Source organism: Oreochromis niloticus, linkage group LG6 (assembly GCF_001858045.2).
Source record: "Oreochromis niloticus isolate F11D_XX linkage group LG6, O_niloticus_UMD_NMBU, whole genome shotgun sequence".
Classification (NCBI taxonomy): domain Eukaryota; kingdom Metazoa; phylum Chordata; class Actinopteri; order Cichliformes; family Cichlidae; genus Oreochromis; species Oreochromis niloticus.
Genome location: NC_031971.2, coordinates 39,346,397 through 39,372,944, shown reverse-complemented (window position 1 = coordinate 39,372,944; position 26,548 = coordinate 39,346,397). Strand labels below are relative to the sequence as shown.

The 26,548-nt window shown below is 42.2% G+C and overlaps 1 protein-coding gene across 7 annotated transcripts in view; it reads right to left on the bottom strand.

The window, feature by feature from the left end:
* kcnq5b (potassium voltage-gated channel, KQT-like subfamily, member 5b) overlaps positions 1-26,548 on the bottom strand; it is a 129,495-nt gene that overhangs the window by 17,131 nt on the left and 85,816 nt on the right. For 6 of the 7 annotated variants that reach the window (XM_019359496.2, XM_005470149.4, XM_005470148.4 and 3 more), the window contains exons 2-8: positions 19,955-20,045; positions 14,081-14,207; positions 7,719-7,894; positions 6,967-7,092; positions 5,357-5,467; positions 4,853-4,948; positions 2,459-2,553 (exon numbers count right to left, since the gene is read on the bottom strand). In XM_019359496.2, the coding sequence (XP_019215041.1) occupies positions 2,459-2,553; positions 4,853-4,948; positions 5,357-5,467; positions 6,967-7,092; positions 7,719-7,894; positions 14,081-14,207; positions 19,955-20,045 (822 nt within the window). Of the gene's footprint in view, positions 1-2,458; positions 2,554-2,786; positions 2,876-4,852; positions 4,949-5,356; positions 5,468-6,966; positions 7,093-7,718; positions 7,895-14,080; positions 14,208-19,954; positions 20,046-26,548 lie in introns of all 7 variants that reach the window. The other variant, XM_013277134.3, reaches the window with a different exon arrangement.

Sequence of the window (26,548 nt, the reverse complement as noted above, 5' to 3'; positions counted from 1 at the left end):
TGTCATTTTGACTTTCATTTAAATAAAAACATTATTGTGCCAATATAACCCATGTGGGTTCTACAGGTTTATGATCTTTTCTAAAATGTGTAGCAACAGTACGTGGGGTTATAGCAGTCATGCAGTGTATGTGTTGATTTGATTTTATTCTGAAAGGAACAGGAAGAAGCTCTTTTTAGATATACGTAGAGCAAAGCAGGTTTTGGTACAGACTGGGCAGCTTCATGGATAAAGTGCTCGTCTTAGGTCATTTTAAAAAATAGAATTTGCTGGCTGGAGTAGACACGGTATGATTTATTAAAAAAAATAAATCAGAGGGAGGGATGTTTCTGAAACTTTCTTAGTTATAAACATAATTCAGATTTAACTGCATAGTTAAATCTTTTTTTACCTCACAGGGTATGAAATACAAAACTTCAGGAGCTTCTTTTCCAGCACATGTTCAAGTTCTGATCAAGTCCCAACAAACTAAACATGAAGTTTATGATATTTGTGTGGGACAACATGGGTGATGAGATTAATGCTAAAATGCAGATTGAATTTTTGACATAGCCAATTTAAGAAAAGAAACACAGACACACTATGCAGCTTGCAGTTTTTTTTTAACTTAATTCCATTTTTCCAGCTTTTATAAGCAGAAGTTTGTTTTTATGCTGTTATGCGACAGGTATGTCAGCTGCTGCCGTGCCTGGAATTCATCTTGGAGTTTCAGCATCCTTGAGTCAGCACATCTGTTGGTGAGATGTGTTTACGTTTGTGAACTGGAGCCAATAAAAATGTGGGAAAGTGCCTCAATATGTGGGGACACAAACAGAAATAATGTGTGGTCCCATATAAAGTGTGACGCCTTAAGACAGAAACCAGGTGAGGCGCAAACATGGAACCTGTGAATTGGCCTTCAAGCGGTTTCTGAATGCTGAGAAGCACCTGCAGCCAGGCAACACTCCTACAACTCAGACAAAAGCATGTCAGCTTTGGTGACGCGGTCCAAACTGTTATAAAGAACACGTGAACACCAATGACGATTCAGATTGGACTGATGATTTTAGAAACTTGTTCTGACACCGATCACACAAAGTCAGGTAGGTGAAAGAAGAACTTTCATGCGATGACTTGTTTTGAGCAGACGCATATCTCACAAGGTGATATGAGCATTTAATGTTTACCCAGAATGCACTTTTTGAAGTGAATTCTCTGGGGCATCTGTTCCTCTACACTGCAGACATTAAAGTTGTGCTATTGAATCCAATCTGAAACGTTATGATGTATCACGAGATACTGAAGCTCAGAGATGGTTATAGAGCAGCGGTGTCAAACTCCAGGCCTCGAGGGCCGGTGTCCTGCAGGTTTTAGATCTCACCCTGGGTCAGCAGACCTGAATCAAATGATTAGTTCATTACCAGGCCTCAGGTGAACTTCAAGACATGTTGAGGAGGTCATTTAACCATTTAAATTGCTGTGTTGGATCAAGGACACATCTAAAACCTGCAGGACACCGGCCCTTGAGGCCTGGAGTTGCCCACCACTGTTGTTGTAGAGAAAAACAAATCTTACTGAAATAAAACCTTGATTGTGGCTTTCGATTGTGACACTCGTGGTGATTTGGTAGCAGTTTTTAACAGAGATTAAATGTCATTTTCAGTCCTGAAGGTTTCATGTGGATATAATAAATACTGACACTTAAAAAGCCTTTAATTTAAAACCATCCCTTTTGTACTTTGAGGGCTGTAAAATTTGAAAATATTCGCACTATGAAGGTAAAATTACGTATGGTTTTATTATAAATACCAACTTTCTTGTCATTGACAGTAACATGAAGAACCACTTGATGGAAGTTGACAGTTTGACGGCACTGGGGAAAATTTCTCAACTCTTTCAGCATCCCTCATCATTTTCTGTAAAAAAGCTGCACTACAGCTAAAGCTTGACACACTGACAGACTGAGATAGGTGCGCTGTCCCTCTAAATCACTCTGGGCCTGGGGCTTTTGAGAGGATGAGGGCTTTGAGTTCAAAAAGCCCGATTGGCTCATTGAAGCCACAATTGGAGTCATAAATAGACGTGCCATGAAAGGGTGACGGCTAAAATTGCTGCCTCGGTCCCTCAAAGCAGCGAAAGTTCCTGGCCCATTGAGCACTCAGCGCACAGACGGAGACATTTATAGAGAAGCAGATGAAGGAGTCAGCTTTTTACATTTTATTTTATTTTATTATTTTTTTTTACATTAACGGAGCCTGGAAATTATCTGTCATTGATAAATTATAATTCTAAAATCACTTCTTCTATAAATTTTCAATAAAGAGAAAAAAAGCAGATACGTGAAACGACAGGACAGAGCAGGAAAAGTGAATAATCCAAAGAGGATCTAAATGAACTTTAAATTTTCACGGTTGAAGTGCAGGAAAGGAATGTGGCACAGACACCAAATACAGACACCAGCTGCCATAGTTGTACCTACTTTGTAGGGCTGCAGGTATGCAACGCCTTCAAGTGAGGCTTCCAGGTAGCAATGGAAACCGAGTTCTCATCAGCCGCATAACTACGCCAAACACACTGCATGCAGAATACACAAAAAAATAGGAGGAAGGGAAAAATTAAAAGACCCCCCTCCCAGAAAAAAATGATACACAGACAGAAAAAAAGTGAAAAAAACAAAAGAAAAACAAGTAGGGAGTCGGGAGAAGAGGAGAAAAGAAAAGAAAGTAAAAAAGAGCTGATTAGTGAAAACTAAAACACGGGTGTGTCACACGTCTGGGGTCGGCCGGCGGTCAGGCATGGATACATGCCTGTGGATAGGCAGGAGGCTCTCATAGTGCCGCCACGTGGCGTCCAGGTAGGGCCTGGTGCTGTCGGTGGAGTAATAACGCCACGCAGCCTGGTACAACATGGGGATGCACAGGATGAAGACGAGGAGGAGGAGATTGGAACATATGATGGACAAGAGGAAAAGGAAGCATGTGGGGAAATATACGAGGAGGACAATGTGAGGTCAGCACCAGTGAAAGTCAGGATGAAACTAAAGGTGAGTGATGATCAGGTAGCAGGACGAAGGGGATCGGTGGTGTTTCTGTGCTTTATACCATAGACTGTATATAAAAGACAGACATACAGTGGGAGGAGTTTTCTCTGTAACTCAGCTCTCAATTTAGCATCACCATGGACCAAAAAAACCCAAACAAAAACAAAACAACCGTCCCCCCAAATAACCCCCGCCAAGCTTTTGGATTTTTTCAGACAATAAGCTCAGTAGGAAGGAAAAGTTTATGACACATTTAAACAATTGCTTTAATCCAAACTGGACTTCATCTGAAAGCCTTCTTAGGTTCCAAAAGCTGATGGCGAGTCCCGGGTATTTAACCCAGGATTGTCACGTTGGAGTTCTTTCCGGACATGTCGTGCTTGTTTGCAAGTTGTTGTCCCACCCTGTCATCATGTAATTTGTTAAGGTCATATAGGACGACGAGTGAATGTTGTTAGATCGTCTGGGAAGGGACCTCAGGACCGAATCATAGGTGGCGGATAGTTGGAGTTGTCGGACACCACTTGGACAGAGATGCTGTCAGCCACCTACAACACAGACTCCTCATCAGCTTTAGAAACTGAAGAAGTCTTTGGAACTTCAAGAGATCATCTAAATTAGATGACCTGAACAGACATTTTAAAGCATAAATAAAGTCACAAGAAATAAACTGCTAACGTTGGGTTATTAATGAACTACACTGAGGTCTCATGAGTTTAACGTTGAATTTCTAAGTTCTTAAAAATAATCATGACCTCCATTTATTTGTGTCTGGACATGGATTTTACAGGTTTTTTTTCTCCTTGTCATGAATCTTCATTGGGCAGTGGTGGTTAGCACAGCTGCCTCACAGTAAGAAGGTCCTGAGTTCAATTCCACCATCATGCTGGGGTCTGTCACACCCATAGGTGTGAATGTGAGTGCGAATGGTTGTCTATGTGTTAGCCCTGAGACAGACTGGCGACCTGTCCAGGGTGTACCCTGCCTCTTGCCCTAAGACAGCTAGGATAGGCTCCACCCCCCCCAAGACCCTGAAAACGATAAGTGGAAGAGGATGGATGGATCTTTCTCTCTATGGTCTCATATGCTTATTCATATTCATGTGCACAAAATTCATATTTCCCCATTTTAAAGGGTGAAAAAGTTTAACTTTGGAGGTTGGACAGGTCGAGCAAATCAGTAGTAGAACAAATCAATTTACGGCTCACACCAGTGACCCAAGCTGGTCCCACTGGGACATTAAAAGTTCTGCCTCAGGTTTAGGAGAAGATCAGAAAAAGTGAAAAAAGTGCTCTGCTCCCGATCCATGGCATAGCTTCAGGAACACTTTCCTGGTAAGTTTATCATCTGATTTCATGTTTTATTGAATACACTGTGTAAATTATAGTTCTCTTAAAAAAAGTGAGCAAGCTTTGATAGACGATGTGTGCGGAACGTCCCTCGGTTTCACTCTCAGATCCACCTGTGCTCGTGACGCCTGCTTTCAAAACGGCAAGAAAGAAAGAAAAACCGGACTCTGCAACCCAGATGGTGATCTCATGGTAGCCATGACCATCTTTTATATACAGTCTATGGCTATACTAGTAGGAGGTGAAAAAGATGATTGAGCTTTGAGAAGATGAGGAGGGAACTGGGCTGCACAGGGTGAAAATATCTGCTTTCACTGGGTTTCGTCAAGTCCACGAAGGAAAAGGACAAACTGGAGAATGACAGTCACTTATAGATTTTAAAAACACTACAGTGGATTGAATCATCAGCGTTAAGGTCTTCATTGTCCAGCCCAAAACAGAGATATGTGTCAGAGACAAAAGAATAACAGGGTGTCTGTTTTACCTGGATGAGGTAGGCCGCTGGGTTTCTTCTCTTCTCAAAGTGCTTCTGTCTGTGCTGCTCCTGGACCTTCAGGGCAAAGCCTGAACCCAGAATACCCTGAAATGATATAAACAGCAATAAATACACACACCACAAATACACCATGATGTGGTTTCATGCACTGGTAGCAGTGACTTAAAGAGAGTATCCTAGCGCTCCTGTGCAGGCTTCCAGAAGTCAGCCAATAAGAAGAGAGCGGGTTAAAATGGCTTGTTTCAGAGAACTGATGTCTTCCAGTAGGTACATAATTCAATTTAATGACTGAATTACTGTGATTAACTGAAATTAACTGAATGTTCTATTACAACAACAACAAAAATTATTATTATAATCAACAATAATAAGGGGATTGAGGTTGTACATTTACATTAAACAAGAAGCAAATTTTGTAAAAAAGGAAACTTTACAAGAGAAAAAATGAAAACCTGTTACAGAAAACTGATTCATAAAAAAGGAATAACTTACAGCTGGCAAGGCAAAGAAGGAGATGCCGAGGAGGGCGAACCCTGCGGACAGCATCCGCCCCGTCCACGTCTTTGGTGTCTTGTCTCCGTAGCCGATGGTTGTCAGGGTGATCTGTGAAAACAATGATTATTGTCAGGGCCTGATGGATGCTCATATGGAGCCTCTGGCTGTTTAAACAGCAAACTTTTAAACTAATTTTATATTTAAAATCAAAACTTGTACTGTATCAGAACTTGCAAGCGACCTGGTAACACCGATGTCGTTTATGACTTATCTAAACATCTACAAGCTATTAGTAGTTTTCTTTATTTAACAGTAAGACGTCATTAGTTGCAAATTATAAAGTCATGTGGAATATCTCTTATGAGAGCTGTTTTTAATGTCATCTTTTGAAGGTTGTAGAAACTGGTTTCATCTTTTTGTTTGTGACTCAGGCAGCTTCTGGAGTTTTGGTGAAATGGTCCTTTAAGTGATATTAAAAGGGGTTATTTGGTTAGTAGACTTGAATGAAAATGCATCCTCTGCCTTACTTATACTAATCTATTAAGACTGCTTTTATTTCTGTCAGACTGCTCAGTGTTAAATGTCTTCTGGTACGCATCGCTCTATTGTATTTGCATCTTTTTCCATTTTGCATACAGCCTGATTTTCTCCATACAGAGACACGATTTTAAATGATGCCTTCAAGCACTGCAATCACATCTGAATGATTAAACCTGCGCAGAGGCTTTAACAGGCGTCAGTCTGTGCGGCCTTGGTTCCAGGAACGCTGCTGAAAGCTGGCGGCTCAAATGTTTATTCTGCCTTATCTGAAAAAATAAAGTTTTCTAAGGCACAGAATGTGCAGTCCTCTTGTCCTTTATGTGCAAAGACCTACCGAGCATCTGATGATGTTGTGCAGATATACATGGAGAGGGCGTTTTGACAATATGAAACCTCAGATTCAATGAAAATGGGACTCAAACATCTCGATGGAAGATGTCAGCAAGTGAAGTTTTAATAGAATTAAAAGAGTTGATTGCAGTAATGATTCAAAGTGATGGTACTTAGTGCATCAAAATATGACTGCTGGATAAAAGCATTCACATGCGTTCATCGAAAGCCTGAAAAGGAGCACTTAATGAAGTGTATTCACCATTTAATGACAGGGGGAGATGTACCTGGCTGTGGACTGAAACTGGCAGAAAAACCTTACTTGGCTTTATTACTGCGCCGGTTTTATCTGCCCATCTGTACACATATCCATCCATCTACCTCTTTGATTTGGAAGCCTGAACATTTTTCATTCAGGCTCTGATTACCATTCATGACAAAGGCCATTTTACACCATTATGAATTTCTGAGCCAGATTGATAATGGTGTTTAACGGAGCCGTGCAGGACTAATGTTTATGGACGGGCTGTCAGTGCACAGAGGCAGAGCTAAACAGGCGATAATAACAGGAGGGGATTCTGGTTTCCTGCATCCAGAGCAGGACACACTCACTCTGCTGATGTCCAAGAAAGTCTGACTCAGGAGGGTCAGGTGGCTGCAGAGATTGTCTAACAGCTGCTAAAACATAATTTCTATCAGGGCTTTTTACTAAAGTACAGAAATTCCTCCAAACTCACCGTGCCCCACCACAAGGCATCCGCATACGTAGCAAACTCATTGTTGAACTTATTCTCCACAAGGTAGACAAGGAAAGAAGAGAAGATGAGGACCAAGAAGCCGATGTACCAGGCGGTTACCAGTTCCTGCAGAGGTCAAAGAGGTCATTCAGAGTGTGATGGTGGAAAAAGGAGCATTTGTTTAATGCACAAGCACTCTGGCATATAACAGGAGATCGCTTTTCTCTGAACACTGAGGTCAGAAACAGAAATAAAATAACCAGGTGATAGGTCACAACCCTTTACAGAACCTTCCTCTGATGCTGTCCCTTATTGGTTTAGAGAAAAATAAGATAAAACAACTTCCTGATGTGCTGCTAAAACAGCTGCTGAGCTGCCTGCTATGAACTCTACAAGACCTCTGAATGTGCCCAGTGTTACCTGCAAAGCAGAGACTGCAGCTAGTCTGACTTATTGCTCTACACGAATAGCGCTGTAGGAACACTGCTGTACACTTTATCAGGAATGTTTAGGTAGGTGATGAATGCTCATGAAAACCTCTGTGACCTCAAAATAGCAAGGAAGAGCAATCAAACTATCATGCAAGATTAGTCTACTAGTTTAAAAATAAATAAATACTGCACAACACGTCCTCTTTAAGACCTTTTATTTTTTTAATCTTATAAACATGCTGATTATTGCGTTACAGAAACATCTCGAGATTCCCTGAAGCTTGAGCAGAAGCCTGATCTGTGGATGCCCTCCACACCTACCTTGCTGTGTGCGTAGACTACAGAGCCCAACAGCTTCCAGGTGCCTCCCCTACGGTCCATTCGCACCATGCGTAGGATCTGCAGGAAACGCAGGCTTCGCAGGACTGACGTGGCAAAGATGTTGCCCTGGCTACCTGCTGACACCACCGCCACTGACGCTATCAGCACTATGATGTCTGGAATGAAAACACAAAACGACGGCTTACCAGCAGAAGAGGATACAACTCTTTATGAAGCAACCTTTAAAATGATCTGCACTGATAAATATGTGTATTCAAACAGAAATCTATACAAAGCTACACTATACACACACATCCACTGGGTCACCTACACGTTACGCCTACAGGAGCTGCATTGCTACAGGAACCAGGCCGTGAGGAAGACGGCCATGAAAAGATCCGAAAAACTTGAAATACAGTTTTTATTATGATGGATTTTGAAAACTGATTTTGATGCTAATGCTAGCTGAAGTTTGGACCTCTGCAGTTACTGAGTCAACAGAGCATTAGTCACGTTTACACACTTTACGTTCTCTGTGCTTGATTTTATACACCTGTGACTGAAACACTTGAATTCAAACGTTCAGAGGTGTGCACAAACACTTGTGCACAGAGTCTATATTCAAAGAAAAAAGTTAAATTGGGGGAAGTAGGCAGAACTGGACTTCCACAGAGTGATAATAAAATATCAGCAGAGCTAAAAGTGGACGAGAGGCCACACAGAGACCACCTGGAAGTGTAGTTTTTGGTATTTATGGGTGGTGCCGGAGAACTTTATGATCCCAGAAAGGCTTCCCGACTGTGCATTACAACCCTGGAGGCCAGCTTGGCATAAGTTGACCCGCTGTCAGATCTATTTACTGGAGATATATATTACTATAACACTCTTTTAAAATGTATTAAATATTCAATATTGCCAATATCTGAATGGACTCAAATGTACATGCCACATGCCTCTGACAGCCTGTGGAGGGAATCTTACTTGCTCCAGGGTGCCTTGCTTCACTGCCTTTCTTCCATAAACGGTGAGCTACGTAAACATGAAACAAGAGCTCAGAAATTGAGTTTTTTAATCACCAATTTCAACACTCAGCTCGCAGCACAACAGAGACTCAGACAAACCCCACATAAGCACCAAAAACTAATACAAAAACGAAATGGGATAAAAGATCGTGACAATTTTAATTTACCATCTGACATAAGGTATGTCACGCTGTGCGATTATGTGTAGTGATTTATGTGTACGTTCTGTGTGCATTTAAAAAGTAAGAAAACTGGCTCTCAGAAAAAACAGGACTGTTTCCCTCATCTCACTGACAGCTCAAAAAAAGGACTGCTCACTCCTGCCAGCAGAAAAGAAAACAGAAGCAAGTATATCTTGTTGTTATTGATCCTAACGCGAAACCATCCTATAAAAATTCATTCTCATCTGAACGCGAGTTAGACGGTTCGACGTCTATCATGCAGCTGCAATAACAGTAAGTCAGCGTTGTCATCTCACGCTGCTCACTGCAGTAAATCAGCCCAACAAAGGCTCTATATTACTGGAGATGACATAATCTGCCACAGGCATCAACAGCACAATAACGTCCTATGGCCTCTTCCTATACAGAGCATATGCTGATTTAAGTTGCCTGGCTACTGCATTGATCTACTGTTTACTCAAACACAGCAGAGGGAGAGATAATTGGCTAAAACAGAGCTCTGCTGTATATCTGAAAGCAGAGCTCACACTTCTGCTTTCTTTCCTTTTAATTTCCCATAAGAGCATAAAAACTGTGACAGACGTAAACACGGGCACCGAGAGGCAGACGCACACAGATCTGACTCTGTGCAGAGGAAGTTCACACAAAGCACAGCGAGCAAATGAATAACACCAAACCCACAAAGAGGACAGACAAATAAGACCTCGTCTGACTCAAAAAAAAAAATCACCCCGTCTCTTCCATCTCAGCGATGCTCCACATTAAACTCGACCCCCGGGCCGTGCTATTTTACTTCACTGTGTACGAGAGGATTTCCCTTCTGTCCTTCAGCCAAACCCCTTTTTAAAAGAGAGAATGCTTGTTGAGGTGAAGCTGATGGTTCCTCCTATAAATAAACAGACCAGTTGACCCACAGTGGGGAGAGGAAGAGAAAGGGGATAGGTCATGAGCAGCAGTGGCATTAAAAATACATTAAAGGGGCCCCAGCAGAGCTCGCCGACTTTGAAGGTACTCAGAGGAAAGTAAAAAAAAAAACCAACCACAAAGAATCCAAAGATTTGCATCAGTCCAGCAGACTCCACAGAGGCATTCAGCCCTACACTGCTAAAATACACGTGTCTCTTTAATAAACTACAGTAAGACAGCACATCTCACGATAACGCCCCAACAGTGAAGTCAAATATGTAGGAACTGAGGGCCAGGTATGGTGATATGTGAACATTTTCACCCATCACACATCTGTTCATCAATCCGGTTATCCAGATCTGGGTTGCTGGGGAGCTGCCCAAACCCCCCACACCAAACACGCTTGTACATGCACTGAATGACCTGTAACATCAAGCCAGATACACCGTACTCCTGAAGCACTTCCCTACAGGTTAAACCAAAGGATGCAGGTGAATGAGGTCCACAAAACACATGTAGACTGGTTTGACAAAGTCCTATGTACCCTCACTTATCCTTAAATATCATTCCAGGTCCAGTGTTCCACAACCAGGATAAAAATTGCACATTTCAGTCTGAGTTTTTCACTAACCAACTTCTTCCCAGTTTAGAACTTAAAGAAGGCAAAGACCAGCAACAACAAGTGCACATCTGTAGAACAAATTCAGTTCCCAGAACAGATCCGATGGCAAACCTGCAGAGTTGATGGTGACTGTATGATTTTCATATATGTTCAGAGTATCACACACGTTTATGCTCATTTCTTTTCTTTCTCTATGGAAGTTTCCTCTCAGTGATGAATGATCACAATTTGAAGGTCCTCGTTTGAAACACAGTGTTCTGAGCTTCAGGCAAAACTTCACACGAAAGAATGTGAGCATGAAATCAGACAAACACAAGAAAGCTGCATATTATTACAGTCCATCCTCAGGCGCACCATTCGGATGCATCTCCATAGGGGCCAAGCCATGTGCATCACAGCCATCATGGGGTTATTTACTCAGGCTGTCAGCGGACATGCTTCCTTTAACCCTCGGGGAGTCTTTGGTCTTCTAAATGACTCCAGGGGACAAATCACCTGTTCACACCAGTTAAAGCGATGCTGGTTCGATTCCCGCTTCATTTGTGAGTTAATGTTGGTCGCTCTGAAGTCACAGACTAACACAGTTTTAGATCACGCTGGTTAAAACGTCATATCAACATTAAGATTCTGCACGCAGTGCTTATTCTGAGCACAGAAACTTCCTTTGGCGTTCGGTTGTTTTGGCATGAACATGCCGCCGTACGGCTCCAGTGAAGCTGCTTGATAGCGAGTAATTAGGGAGCCCTGCTGCCACAAATAAACTGGTTAACAGAATTTCCACTGGGCACGATGCAGCAGCCAAAGTGAAAAGAAAAAAAGAACTGCTTAAAGGACTCTGCAGAAGAAGAAAAAATGATTTAACTTCTGGGCCAAAAGTAACAGCAAAAGGAAGAACATTTTAAACGAGTTCAGCTGGAGGCTGTATTATTTTTAGATATTCAGACCAGGATATCTTATTATTCTAGCATTATTAAAGCATTTTAATGTAAGACAGATCAGTCAGATCCCGTGCATCCATTAAAGTAAATGTTGCTCGAGTTTAAAAAGTACTATCAGCAAAAGTATAAAAACTAAAAGAACTCATAGATTTGAAAAATGAGCCCCGAGGCTTTTATACTTGTTTACAAGATTAATATTTTTATTACACTTACAGAGTGGCTTACAATAAATATACTGAAGTATAAGTATAAGTAAATACTAATAAACCATAATTTAAATATCTGATCCTGACACAGCTCTTTTCTACTCCAGCTGAGCACTAAAAGGTGCTTTTTCTTTTTACTGCAAACCACAGTCACTAAATCACAAAGCACTTTCTCTGGATGATTTTCAGGAGTCAGACAGGTTTACTTTCCCCAGGTTGTGCAAATGTTAGCATGACAGTACCATCACCCCAGTGTTCTTCCCTAAATGTGTGTCGAACTCTGTAAATGTTTTAAATATCTGTGCAAACATCAGTGGTTAATGCAGCATACAGATTTTTCCTGGCTGTATAAAAGCTAATCTGTCCTGTAGGTTTTACAGAGTTTTCTAAAAACAGGATTAAAGAAAAGGAAAAATACATCCGTGTTCTTCAAGGTTGGATACAAATAAATCATTTGTAAGATTCACCACTGTCTGGATGGGCTCACTTTCTACACCTTTAGGCACTTTCAAACTATCACACAAATATGCACAGAGTTTGTTTAGAGTCACTGAGGTAAAAACAAGCCCTCCTGTTTCCATCTACAACCACTTATGTTTGACATGGCTCTAGAAGAACATCAGCACATAACTGAGCAGACACCACTGATATGACACCGAGTCAGAAACGGCACGAAAAGCAGACGATCGGATGGAGGCTGGTTGCAAAGTGGCTTGCAGGTGTGCAGCACCTGTGTGAAGTCTGAAGTAGCATATACAGTGCAACCTATCTGAGATTTGGTAGCTGTGGGCTGACTTCATGGCCTGCCTGAACCAACACTATACTCAATTAAAGGTCACCATCCCTACATATCATACACAAGGAGATGTTGCAGAAAACGGCACTCAAAGCTACTCACATTTTTCTCTTTCCACTAAAGACAAGATCCACTAAGTCTTGCCATTATCAAGGCTTTCAGCATCTCTGAAGTCAAATTAAGTAATGATAATCCTAACAATAATCCTGGTGATACAGCAATGCCCAAACTGAGGACAAACTGAGCTACACTACAAGTTTCACTTTAACCTGCCAGGGGCTAAACCTGGCATAAACCAGGAGTTTGCTCATTTAGGAATCTTCATATGGAGAAATAACTGCAGTCATGGCAAAAAAACAAAAACAAAAACCCAACAACAACAACAACAACAAAAAGTTTTGCCAGTAGCACAAATTCTGTGTTTCATAAATCCTTGAACCTCATTAATCTATGAATCTGGTTTTCCTGCAGTTCTCTGTGGCAGGCTGGATATCAGGGTCTGGGTCAAATCATGATTGATGCTGATTCACTGCTGTCTTATCAGAGCTCCACACTAAAAACACCCTCAAAGACCAGCTTCTTCAAAGATCCAGGAGTAATCTGGTAACAATCTGTGCATTTTCCAGCTTGTCTTGTGACATTTTATATCATGCTACAAGTAAAAAGTGATAATTAAAGTCACTGACATTAGGTGAGAAATTCACATTATTTCATGCATTTATCCCACAAGTATTTTACTCCCATGACAGTTACGTCAGCTTCTGCTACCCAGTGTTCAGTCTCCAAACTGGCCACAGTGGGAGCTGGTTCAATGGAGGACTAAAACAGAGCTGGTTCTGCACTGGTTTAGTGGGAAACCGGTCACAATATTTCAGATTCAGCCACACTAACACAAGAAATCACTCTGAAATCTTAAAATTCAAACATTTTTCTGCAAATGATGGTGAATAATTACCGTCATGCTCTGGAGTTAAAGTCGATGTCTGTGCACAGAAACTAAAATCATTGTATAATGAAAGTTGTAATACGACCAAAACTACACACAGACACAGCAGCTGAATTCTTAGAAAACTCCCAGCATCTCCTTCAGATGTGAGAGCATGCAGAGTCATTTTATACTGCAGCACAGTCACAGGGTTCTCTCTGTAGGGATGTGCATTATGATTCAGTTCCATTTATCCTTCAAATCCTTTCTTTTACTTTCTCACTTTATTATTTTTTCCACGCTCGCCATCACACGCCGTCGTCTTCTCTATTTCTCCTTATCTCTTACTTATATTTCACTCTTTTTTGCTGCTCTCCCGTCAGTGCTGAAAAGTGTGACGACGGGAGCTTGCGATGCACTCGCTGACCTCGGAGCCCTGCTCTCCCTCCCCGCGAGCGCCCTACTGTACTTTGAAAGAAGCAGCAGAGCGATCCTTGTCTAAACAGTGGAAAGAATAAAAGGCAGTTAATGCAACCTCATTACGTAAATGCTCTCTGCTCTTATGAGGCCTGACCACAGCTGAAAATGACACCAGCAGATTTTGGTCAATAGCGTGCATGGGCTGCATTCACAGAGAGGACGCAGAGCGGTCCGCTAGAGGGCAACTGTAGGGTGAAACAATGAGAAGGGAATGGCTTTGTAGCTGGAAAACAAACCTTTACACAGTGAATTAATCACAAAAAAAGGTGTGGCCCAAAAACTCACCAATGACACAAAAGGGCTTCCTGGCGAAGCGCAGCCGACCCTGCCATCCTCTATAGCGACAGCAGCATCCCGCTGACCAGATACGGATGATGAATTCCAACCCGAACACCACAATCATCACAAACTCCTGTTGGAAGCACAGAAACAACAGTTGTTTTGGAAGCGTGTTGATGACGGTAACAGAGAGCATTAATCTGGTTTTCCAGGGATTAAATCAAACACAGTTAAGCCAGTGGATATATTAGACAGGAAGTAAACAGTTATGCACCAAATACACTGGCAAAGAGGGAAGCAGATGTAAGGACCAGAACAAATGTGCCTGACAGTCCGGGTCATGGTTGGACTGAGGAGAGAAAAAACCTACAGGTTGTTGGTGGAGCGCGGCTGATCCACAGCTCATCAGCACTGAATGATGTATATAAAAGAAAGACGCAGCATAGTTTTGGCTCAGTATTTTAACATCAGGCTCTGGGAACTGAGCAACTGGTCTTCACAGAGACTTAAAAGTCAAGCCAGTGTAAAAATGCCACAAAGTGCAGTTCCTGTAATGTCCACTTGAGGCCGTCTCCTGAAGTGAGTCAATCAGCATAGACTTCCATGTTAAAAAGTCCAACTTTACAGCAGAAGTAAACATGTTTACAGCCTGGTATACGACAAGAGTTGTGATCTCTACAGCTCATTTCTCCCTTCATAACAACGAATCTATTTTTTTTTCTCTTCACCCATTTTAACTTATATTAAGGCTTGACGTTAGGCACTGTTGTGGTAGGTCGTATCTTGGCTGTTACTCGTATGCTGGGCTTTACCTTTGCTAAATGAACCAGTGAACTGGACCTCTGGACTCTGCTGTTTGTGCTTTTTGGAGCTTTTTAATGCACTTTCTTGACCTGTTGTGCTATTAATGGTACGAAGCGACTGTCCAAGAAGTCTGCTTCACTTCAATTCAGTTCTAATATTATTTCATTACTTAGCACTAATGCTAGCCACAATGCTAGACCCTTTGGATGTGTTTCAGGAACATCTGCCAAATCAAACCCACTATGGTAACTTAGCACTAATTAGCAGATATGTGCTCCTGTAGACTGTACAGTGTATAGATGTAACCTGCTAACTAAGCCAGCTAGCATTAGTTCATAAGTTAAGAAGCTTGAGTTCTATCTACAGACAGTATAAAAAAAAATACATGCTGCATTCTTTTTAATGGCCAACAGGGGGCAAAGACTTCAGGTCCTGAAAAGCAAACAGGAAAACAGTCCTTCACACTGAACTCTGTAAATGCTTTCCTGCTTATTTTATGAGCTCAGTCACTCATTTTAGAAATGATTAATTATCCATTTTCTTCCGGTTATTGGGGGCTGTGTGGCAGGGGCAGCAGCCAAGCAGTGAAGGTCCGATCTCCCTCTCACCGGCTGCCTCCTGTGGTACCCGGGGGAACAGCGAGGTGTTCCCAGGCCAGTCGAGAGATGTAATCTCTTTAGCATGCCCTGGGTCTGCCACGGCATCTCCTCCAACCTAAACTATTTATTAAACTCTTTAAATTTTGGTTATTTAATCACTGGCCAGTGACTTGTCAATCATAAGTTGTTGTTGTTTTAGTTGTTTTATTTACTTCTTGTATGTTTCTCTCTTCTATATTTTACTGCATCACTGTTGTGCATTTTATTGATTTTAGTGGTTTTACATTGTTAAGCACTTTGTGCTGTGTGGACTGTTGGAAATGTGCTATATAAATAAACTTGACCTTGACCATAAGTTAATGACCAATGAGCATGCTCCAGCTGCAGGGGCGATCAGTTTGACAGTCGGATCGACCTCTCACTCATCACATCTGGTTTTAAAACTTGAGGCTTTATAACGAGACCTCACTAACCCCTGGATGATGTCATGATATGCCGTCTATGTTTCAAATGCAAAGACCAGCAGCACATTAGGTTGGGCTGGTCTTATTATTTTGGCTCATCAGTGTAAATTTACATTAGTCATTATTTACTGCATTGATCACATGCCATTATACGTCATTAATGCAGTGTTTGTGTCATTTATATGGATGCCGGGTTGACAAAGTATTGTGTGTTATAATGACTGAGACGGGTCATCTGTTAATGCACACGCACGGCTTTAGCTTCCATTAGATGGAAACGCTGATGCAATTAGCGTGGTGCAATTTGTGAAATGGCAGCTCCAGCTGCAGGGGCAATCATGTGCAGTAAATGCTGCCCGTGCAAAAAAAAGTGACCTCTCCTTTCTGCAAAAGCTTTTTTTTTTAAAAAAAAAAGAAAAAGAAAAACGTGTTGAGTCACATGAAGAGTCTGTTAAAAAGGCATTTCTGCTCCCGTGCCCACCGGTGACGTCTTCTCTCGTTCCTCGCTTTCTTCTCAAGACATCTTTGAACTCCATTTGTTAGTACTTAAAGAAAGTGGAGTTCTCAGTTTGAGGGCAGGCACTTAAATCTGCCATTTATTCTGTTATCCCGAGGTCGACCCCGAGAGTTTTCCCGATGGCCGTATGGCTTATTCATAATGGTAAATTTTCCTTTCACCGATTCATACTCTGGTTTCTGTTCAGAGCTTCTTTAAACAAGACATTCAAAGGAAAGGCAACGTTGTTAGCTGCTCATCATATTCCTTATTTATCTCCCACTCCTCCACACAGTTTGTCAGCGATCACAATTAGCACAAATTACACAAATTACTGGGTATTTTCTGCAGACTGCCTCATTTTTCCTCTTTCACTACACATCTTGGTTAATTTACAGGATCACTGATATTTTGTAATTAATATATAATGAAAAAAATGAGCAGCTAAATGCATGAGTAAAATGGAAAATGCTAGATTACATTTCATGTTCAGCCCCAGTCATCCAGAGAGGCGAGAAAGAATATGATTGCCTATTTGGGAATAGGGCAGTGAAATTTAAAAAAAATCCCTATGATTGCTTTGGTTTCTAGCAGGTTGCTGTGGTCACCGATAGTTTGCAGTGGAAGATACCAACACGTTTGCAAATACTCAAACTAACTGCTAACCAGCAGTCAAACCTGACAAAGTGAAATGCAAACCAGGAACAGACAACGTTCCTCTGCAAAGAAAAAGTCAGCCAGCGCTCTTCTTTAATTTTTAAACATTCTCCGTTTCCAGTTTGTGACTCAATTTTTCAAGTTTCACTGCAGCTCAGCGTTTAGAGACAGGTCAGCATTTTGTATGAAAAGTATAGGTCAACTGTGGACGACCGAAGGAACCTGAAGTTTTTGGAGCAGCAACAACTTTGTGACCGATTTCACGCAACGACAGCCAAAATCACTCCAGGTGGTTTCAGGGGGTTTCTGAGCGGTCCGCAGGCCTGAGGTCTTACATCTGTGTCAGGTAATCAGACTGAAAGGAAGTGGTCAGACGTACCTTTTGTTAACGTACACTTACACTGCAACATCTTGAAAATGTGCTAAATGAGGTCACATTGGAACAATGATTATTATGCTCTGTTACTCTGGATGAAAACTTGGGGTCAGTAGTTGACATGATAAAATAAGCACACAAATGTCATGTGCAAAGTGAATAAATAAGTATGTCACATATTTGCTCTCTCCTGAGCTATTATGTTGCTCTTACAAAAACCCAGAAACTTTGTGGGATTGGAGGCTCACATCTCGTGCAGCAAGTCTGAAGCACTCAGGCAGGTGGAAGTCACACACCTGGATGCTGAATCTGAGGAGGAGGAAGATAAGGAGGAGAAGAACTGAGGCTTCAAGGATTTAAATAAAATTTGGGAGGTCACAGGAGGTCGAGACTCTGGTGGTCCGCTCGCAGGAAATTTAAAATGTCATTTCATTCTGGTGAATTTTTACACATCTTTTCAGGTTAAATTTATAGTGGAAGTTTTTTTTTCTGTAAAAGAAACGCATCAATCTGCCACGCGATGGCAAAAGTATACCTAATAAACTGTGTTAGACACTGAATTTCAAATCTTTTTTTAATATTTTCTATTTGTTTGTAACAGTGGTCCAACTCTGCTGTAACCTTAAAGGAATAAAACTCAATATCAGCAATTTTTGGAGAGTTAGTGAAGGACGGCTAACTGACATACTATGATGTGCTGCTTGGAAAGCTTTGTATGGATTTGAATATTTCTGGTGTGGAGCCTAAACGTCACATAAGGTCAATCAATAAAGAGCCTGCGTGATCATAGAGAAACAAACACCATCATACGTCAGGAAGAAGATACCTGAAAGAGCCAAACTGCAGCCAACTGACTGAGATCACCTCGTGCTGTCTGACTCAATGCCAGCATAAAGACTACAGTCGTACAGGCATCGACGAGCTCACAGTGCGTGACCGACTGCCATCACAAAGTCCCCAAAACACACACAGACTGGCTCTACAAACTCCCACACCCTCAAATATCCTCAATACGAGACCGAGCCGAGGACGATGATCCACCTGAAGTTGAAATTTTAATTGAAATTTTCAAATATGTATAAAAAAAGAGCATGAAGAGAATCTCCTGTCAGCTCTTTTTGTTTTCATCAGCTTAGATATGCTGTTATCTGATGAGCTAGGACTGTCTGTGTTATTCAGGTCAGAAGAAGTTTTCCTGCAGACTCTGGACAACACACACACACACACACGCACGCGCACACACACACACACACACGCACACGCAAACACGCGCGCACACGCAAACACACACACGCAACACACACACACACACACACACACACACACGCAAACACACACACACACACGCACACACACACGCAAACACACGCGCGCACACGCAAACACACACGCGCACACACACGTAAACACACACACACTCACACACACGCACACTCTCACACACACACACACGCAAACACACACGTGCACACACACACGCACACACGTGCACACACTCACACACACACACACGCACACACACACACACACACACACTCTCACACACACACACACACGCAAACACGCGCGCGCACACGCAAACACACACACACGCAAACACACGTAAACACACACACACGCACACACGCATGCACACACACACACACACGTGCACACACTCTCTCACACACACACACACACACGCGCACACACTCACACACACACACGCACTCACACACACACGCATGCACACACACGCATGCACACACACTCACACACACACGCGCACACACACACTCACACACACACGCGCACACACTCTCACACACACACACGCACACACACACACGGACGCACACACACACGCATGCACACACTCACACACACACTCACACACACACGCGCACACACTCTCACACACACACGTGCACACACTCACACACACGCATGCACACACACACGTGCACACACTCACACACACACGCACACACTCGCACACACTCTCACACACGCAAACACACACGTGCACACACTCACGCACGCACGCACGCGCGCACACACACACACACGTACGCAGGCATCAAATATCAAAATTCATCATATACATATAAAGTTATACACAAACAGGAAGCAGTTCTATGAGAATAATGAATGAAACTGCAAAAGTTTTTAAATTCTTTGGGAACATTTTCCAGTCTTTAACTGGTTTAGAGGAGAAAGCTGATTGTGCAAGGAAAGATAATTCCCCTCTAAGGTGGTGGAGCAGCCTTATTGATGGTCTTACTGTATGTACTAAAATGGTAAATGGTAAATGGTCTGTATTTGTATAGCGCTTTACTAGTCCCTAAGGACCCCAAAGCGCTTTACACATCCAGTCATCCACCCATTCACACACACATTCACACACTGTACTACGCGTATGCTTGGGTATAACGTAGATGTCAATGAATTAAAGAGCTGATTACTCAGAGTTACTGGCAGATGAAGATTTTCCCAGGTGCTTACCAGAATGAGCAGGCAGTAGGAGGAGAATTCCTGATGAGCCGGGATGGTGGAGAACACAGAGAGGACCAGGCAGCTGAAGACCAAGACGAACCTGAACAAAAACACAAAACTGGAGTCAAACAGGATGACATCAATGGGCTGACCTCATCCACCACACTGACCAAACCCTCATTTCCACTGGTCCCAAACAGGCTGTGCACTAAAGTGGAATTGTTCCTCTGTGACAAACTCTTGAACCCATTCTGGCAGTGAAGGAAGAGCAGCACACCAACGACCTGGCAGCGCAATTGCACAATTATTTCCTGTCTGCAGTGAACAGTGAGCCCGACCATTATTCAATTTCCTGAGATATCAAGTTAATCATGCTTGTTTGTGCAACATGGTTTGCAAGAAACAAGCAGTGAAACTGCGGCTCTTGGAAAACAAGCAACATCCGACCACTTCCACACTCCCGACTGTCGCTCCCTCCGCCAGGAAACCGTAGCTTTCCATCTTCATTGTTGTTGTTTTTTTTGTTTTTCCATCACACAAAGCTTCCAAAATGAGAAATATGAGTGCAGCCTTTAGAGCTACGGTGGCTCCTGATGTTAAATGGTGAGAGCACATCTGTGTTTTATCATCTCAGACTGCTGCACAGGCCCGTCTGACACGCAGTGTATGTGTGTGTTTTCTCTTAACTATTGTCCAATGACAGCAACACAGCCCGCTTCACGTTACACAGTCATAATGAGGTCTTGTTTTTAAGCCTCTGAAGTTCGCTTCAACTAATAAACACACCTTTAATTACAGAATTTCAGGTGATTATTTTCACCCCTGTTGAAATCCAAACAAAACCCCTCACTGTTACAGAACAGAGAGAGCAGAGGCACCTTCTGCTGTCCACAATCAAACCTGGTTGCATCTATGAAAAGTGTCCACAGTTCCCATTTACTGCTTGATACAAAATAAACAACTTTATTGAATTAACTGTGTTTATTGTACAAGTCGAAAGTCTTTAATCTTTTATCCATCTGTATAAATTACAGGCAGGGCCAAAGTCAGATTGCCAGAAATGACATTTAGGCAATAAAGATTGATTACAATGTGCAAGACCTGTTTGAAGGCCTAAGCAGCTGAGAGATGAAGGTTGTGGTCGAATAGTCACCTTTGCTCAGGAAGGTTCCTAACTGGTTGGTTGAATCCTCTAAATACCAAGGAAAGATGCTTCCTTTATTACCTCCTTTAGCAAAGGACACAGTGGATCATCCTTCATGAAGGGAAATGAGATACATGATTGAGTGTTTCAGGAAAAAAATATATCAGCGTGAGTACCAAATTAAGTAGACTAATTATAATTATATTCTGCATTTACCCTCTAAAGTCAAAACCTGCTAATATGTGGGTGTTTAAACTTTAAACAATGATCAAAGTGAAGTGACGGCTGTAGTTTAGCTGCCATCAGTAATTTCACGTCCGGTAAAGATCCATCCATTCATTTTCATAACTGTTTATCCAGCTCAGAGTTGTTGGGACGCTGCAGTCTATCCCAGCTGTCACTGAGGGTCTGCAGTCTATCACAGAGCCAAATTACAATCATCAATCAAACGCAAACTTCAAAAAGAAAGGCTTCCTCTCATGAATTCTCCTTCACATCTTTCCTTCATGTTTTACCTCAAAGTCAAGGAAAACACACAGAAGAGAATCTTTTGAACTATTCAGCCTCAACCAGCAACTCCCCCGGGTCTGCCTCCTTGCATTCGCATGTACCCAAAACTCATACAGAGTGTCTACGAGAGATCCTGGTTAGATGCTCCGCAGACTTCAACAAGTCATTTCTGCCCTTTGTCAAAATACCCGAGTCAGCTTTTTCAGTCAGGATGGGATTGATGCAGGTATCAGATCGGTGCATCTCTACATCTCCAGCATAGAAACGAGGCACTTTGTTGTTATTTTAACCTGGAAACTCACAATCCATTTCCACTTCCATTCAGCAGGCCACAGAGCAGTCACCACCGGATAAGCCGATAAAGACTCCTAGCTGGCAGCGGACTGACTTTTAAAACAGCTTTGCAAGCATTTGCGAAACTACTGGAATTTGAAAAAGGTTTTTCACATTACAATCCATTTCCTCTAGGAAAAATATCATTTCTGGCAATCTGACCTTGGCCCTACCCACAATGCAGTTTGTCCCTGTGCACAGCTGTACCGAAGCGGAGACTGGGGACTCCTTCCTATGGGCCCCTCGTGCCAAACTGACCCCAGATTATCACAGAGTTGAAGGGAAGTCTTTCAAGCTTGACAGCCGGGCCCATCAGGACTACTTCCAGTGTTTGAATGGCGCCTGTGTGAAAATAGTGGGTGTGCAGAGCAGGTCACACTCCCATACCCCACAGAACAGTACAGGACTGTGCTGTTCTGACCCCACTTGGGCCCTCGCCGACATGCAGAGAGCCAAAATGAAGGTCAGGATTTTCCACAGCCGCGGGGATGGTTATGTCATCAGTTCTCGACCCATGAGTTCTCCTCCTGCTCTGCGACAGGCCTCGCAGAGCTGCTGGAGGTTCCGAATGAAACAAAAAGCATAAAGTATCGAAAGTTTGAGGTTTGCACTGTTGACATTTCCAAAGATTTGAATAATGTGCTTTTGATTGGAGGAAAACATCTAGTGACAAGCATTGTGGTGCTGTCAGCTGAAACACGAGCTCCTTGTCAGTGGCACACCTACGCCTCTCGCACTTACAAGGTTGTCAGACCGAAAATTATAGAGTGACAATCAACTCCCTTCATCTGTAGCCTAACTCGTGTTTCCAGTTTGAATATATTTACTTTAAAAAAAAGAGGGGAGGATGAAGTGAAAAGCCCTGTGACAGCATCATTAAGTTCTCAATGAGGTTCACTAATTAATCCCACAAAGTGAGGCTCTCGGACGGCCTTGGCCCCCGTGTGTCATGATGCCCTGCACTCAGAGCTGAAGGATTCACCTGGAGTATCTCGTTCAGTGCTTCCAGCAGAGTGATCGCTCTTAACCTTCCAAACAACACTGACTGAAAATTAAACTGGCGAACACAAAGATGGAGACGTACGTCCTTCCACCCACTCATCCTCCACCTCCCCTGCACTCGCACGGAGGCCCAGCATCACGGAACAAGTGGTAAGTGCTGCTCTGATTAGCATAATTTAATTGATTTGTCTGCAAAATGAGCTCCAAAACTAATGATATCCGCAAACTGCAATGGTATATTACAGCTCATTATCACTCTGAATTTGATTGGCAGACATATCTCCACAGTCCCCTTTTTATCTGTCATCTTGGATGATAGGAGGGTAGGGAGAGCGGGGCAGTAAATGGCCTGGAGTGGAATTAAAGCCATGCCTCTGCAGTGAGGACACAGCTTTCACCAGGTGAGCTGCAGGATGCTCCTGGATGTTTTTTGCCAGAAAATGACTTTGACGCAATGCAAAATGCCACAAACAGATAGCGCGACTAAAGTGAGACACAAAATAATCACAAAAACATGCAAAATCACCAATAAGAGGCTGAAAACGACCACGGACATGTGCACAAATTATCAGAGTGAGAAGAGCAAATGGAAAATGATCACAACCGAGTCAAAACAGCCATAAAAAGACAGAGGGGCCATTATAAGACACATAAGAATTAATCTAAACTTTGAATTATGTAAAGCTGCTAAGAATGTCCAACAACGAAAATACGAAAGCTGAAAATTAGCAGAAAAGATCCTCTTTAAAACGCCTGGCTGAACAATCTCTGTCCACTCTGATAATAGAGAGAACTTTTCACCTCAATGTTTGGTTCAGTGCAAAAAACATAAAATTAAAATAAAACGTGAAAGAAAAATCGAAGATGAGGACGTCTGTGTCCTATTAATGAAAGGTCTCTGCCCAATAAAAGACATAAAAATCTGGCTTTGCCATCTTAAACGTGTTCCTTTCAGTTGTCCGTTTGTTAGGAGCCGGTTTTCGCAGCACCTCGCAGCTGAGACACAAACAGGCTTTTCTAAAAGTGAGAATCTGCTGCCCGAATGTTTTCGTCACTCACACACCCGAATAATTTGCATAGCCGAGGAAAAGGTCACCCTGGAGCCCCGCAGAGGTCATATTTTTGATTTGATTTTATCTGACTGGAAACCAGTTAAAGTTTAGCTGCCATAGTTGTACTTTTATTATTTATTTGCCTTTATTGTATTTTATGTAAACTTATTCTTTTTTTTCACTTATTCAGTTTCAACAGTTTTACTTCATCTTGGTTCCCAATTTTTTCTTAATTTTCTTTGATTTTCTCTCACTCTTATTGACCATTTCAAAATTTTCCTTTTTGAATTTTCTGTTTATTTTAAAATTGATCATTGTTGGATGTTATTTTTGCTTTATTACGTCTTGTTATCAGCTTGTCAGTTTCTGTGTACTATGTGTTCGTCACTCAGCACGAAAGGTACTATAAACTAAAGTCTGACTGATTGATTGCCCATTTAACCCGGTTTTTACACTGTAGGGTCATGTGAGCGTGCTCAGTACACGTGTCACTGTACACAAAGAGGGTATGCAGAACAAGCAGCAAGGCAACGCATTCATATCTGCATGTGGTGCAATTAGATAAACTGTGCAGGACAAAAAAATGACCGTATTTCCCACTTTACGTATCATAAATCTGCATAAAGAAGCTCTACTCTCACTTAAAAGCACCTTCCAGATTAGTTCTGTCATGTGTTAATTGGATCACAGCACGCTAATAGACTGATTAATGATGCCGTAATGATCACATGTGACTGGGTTTATGCCAGATGATGTCATAAGCTGATTTTTAGACACATGACATGACACATGACACAGATATATTATCTGATGCTGTCCATGGTCCTGAAACCAAATGCTGCTCCTGCCCTTAGATTTTAGTCTCAGACCAGACGTCACACGATCGAACTTGATTTGTCTTCAGCGATCCCACCTGCCGATCTGCCTTTTCATTTTAGATTTTGTCTGAACTTTGCGTAAACAGAGTTTAGCTGGTGCACAATCCACAAGTCTTTAACAATTATTCTACTTTAAAGGACGCATCACCACTTTACACATAATGCTGTTAGTATGATGCTATAGTGGAAGCTTTGTAACTGTTTAGTAAACAGAGCAATCCAACTTACATTCTGTGATCTGATTTTTAAATCTGAAACCATCAACCGTCTCAGGCTGCATTCTCATTTTTTGGGACAAAACATTAGGACGTCTCAGTGCTGCATCTTTATGGAACAGCCGAATCAAAATTCACCAAAGTTTGATTGTTTTGTTTCATAAAGACTTCAAAAAGTGAAAGAAAAAGTTGGATTCCCCACATCAGCTGCTTGTTCACATATCTAAAATCCAGTTACACTCACAATCTTTACTGACTGTGTTTCTCAAGCTCATGACCTGGAGGGGATGACGGCGTCCTCACATGCTTTGGCAGAAGATAGTGTTCCCAAATGTCAGAGCACGTGTTGCTGAAACAATAAAAACTGAAGCCTTTTCACTTATTATGGTGAACTGCGGAGCAGGGGAAGTGTGTGTCACCTTAATGTCTGGTGTGTTTACGAGTCGACAAGGAAAAGCAAAACCTAAACCTCCATAAAAGAGCCATACGAGGTCAAAAAATGCTCATATGTGTCGACTTTTCAGAGGACGGCGTGTCCTGCTGTGTGTATGCACATTTATGTTGTGTGGATGGCCGGCGTGATTAGATTATGGAGCAGCTCTTTGAAAAAATAGCGGTTTCAGGTTTGGGGTCCTGGGAGGCAGCAGTGAGAAGTCATCATCTGATTCAAAAAGCTGACTAAAGCACAACCATCAATAACATAATTAACCACAGTCGTCTAATCGTGACCCAGAAATTTGACCTCAAGACCTTTGACCTTCCCCGTGAGGTTGACATTCCTTCACGCACTCAGTCAGTCACGCATCTGACATCTCAAAGCATTCTTGGCATTCATCTTGACAGTGTTGGTTTATTCCAACAGCGACAGGCCTCCTCTGTGCACTCAGCACATTTCAGAGGCTCACCAGAGGAGGAGGAGGAAAATCTTATCACTAGTTCAGAGATGACCATTTATGGTTTTTTCTTATTTTCTGTTACTTATTTGCTGTCAACCGTGACAAGATTGAGTACTCGGCATTACAGCATGCGTCTGTTACTGTTACCACCATACGTAAATTTGTGTCTTTCAGAGGATGTGCTGATTTGAATCAATTGTCCTGACTTGAAGGACTGATCCTACTATAAACACCAACTTCTTCCAAGATCCACATGCAATTTGGTGACAATCTGTGCATTTACTAAAATGACGGAGCACCATGTCACAATGCAAAAGTGATAACAAAGTGGCATCAAATGAACATTTCTGATTCATGGCCAGGAAACTCCCCAACTCTTAATCAGATTGACAATTTATGGTCAGTCCTTAAAGCACAGTCTGCACATTTATCAACTTGGAGCTCTGATAAGGCAGGAATGGGTCATGCTACACTATTCCTGCTCGGTCACACATGCTGTACGTATGCAATATAAGCTATAAGCTGCTACGTGTTAAAAGCCACAGTGCTGACAGTGAGCTGCAGACATTAGTG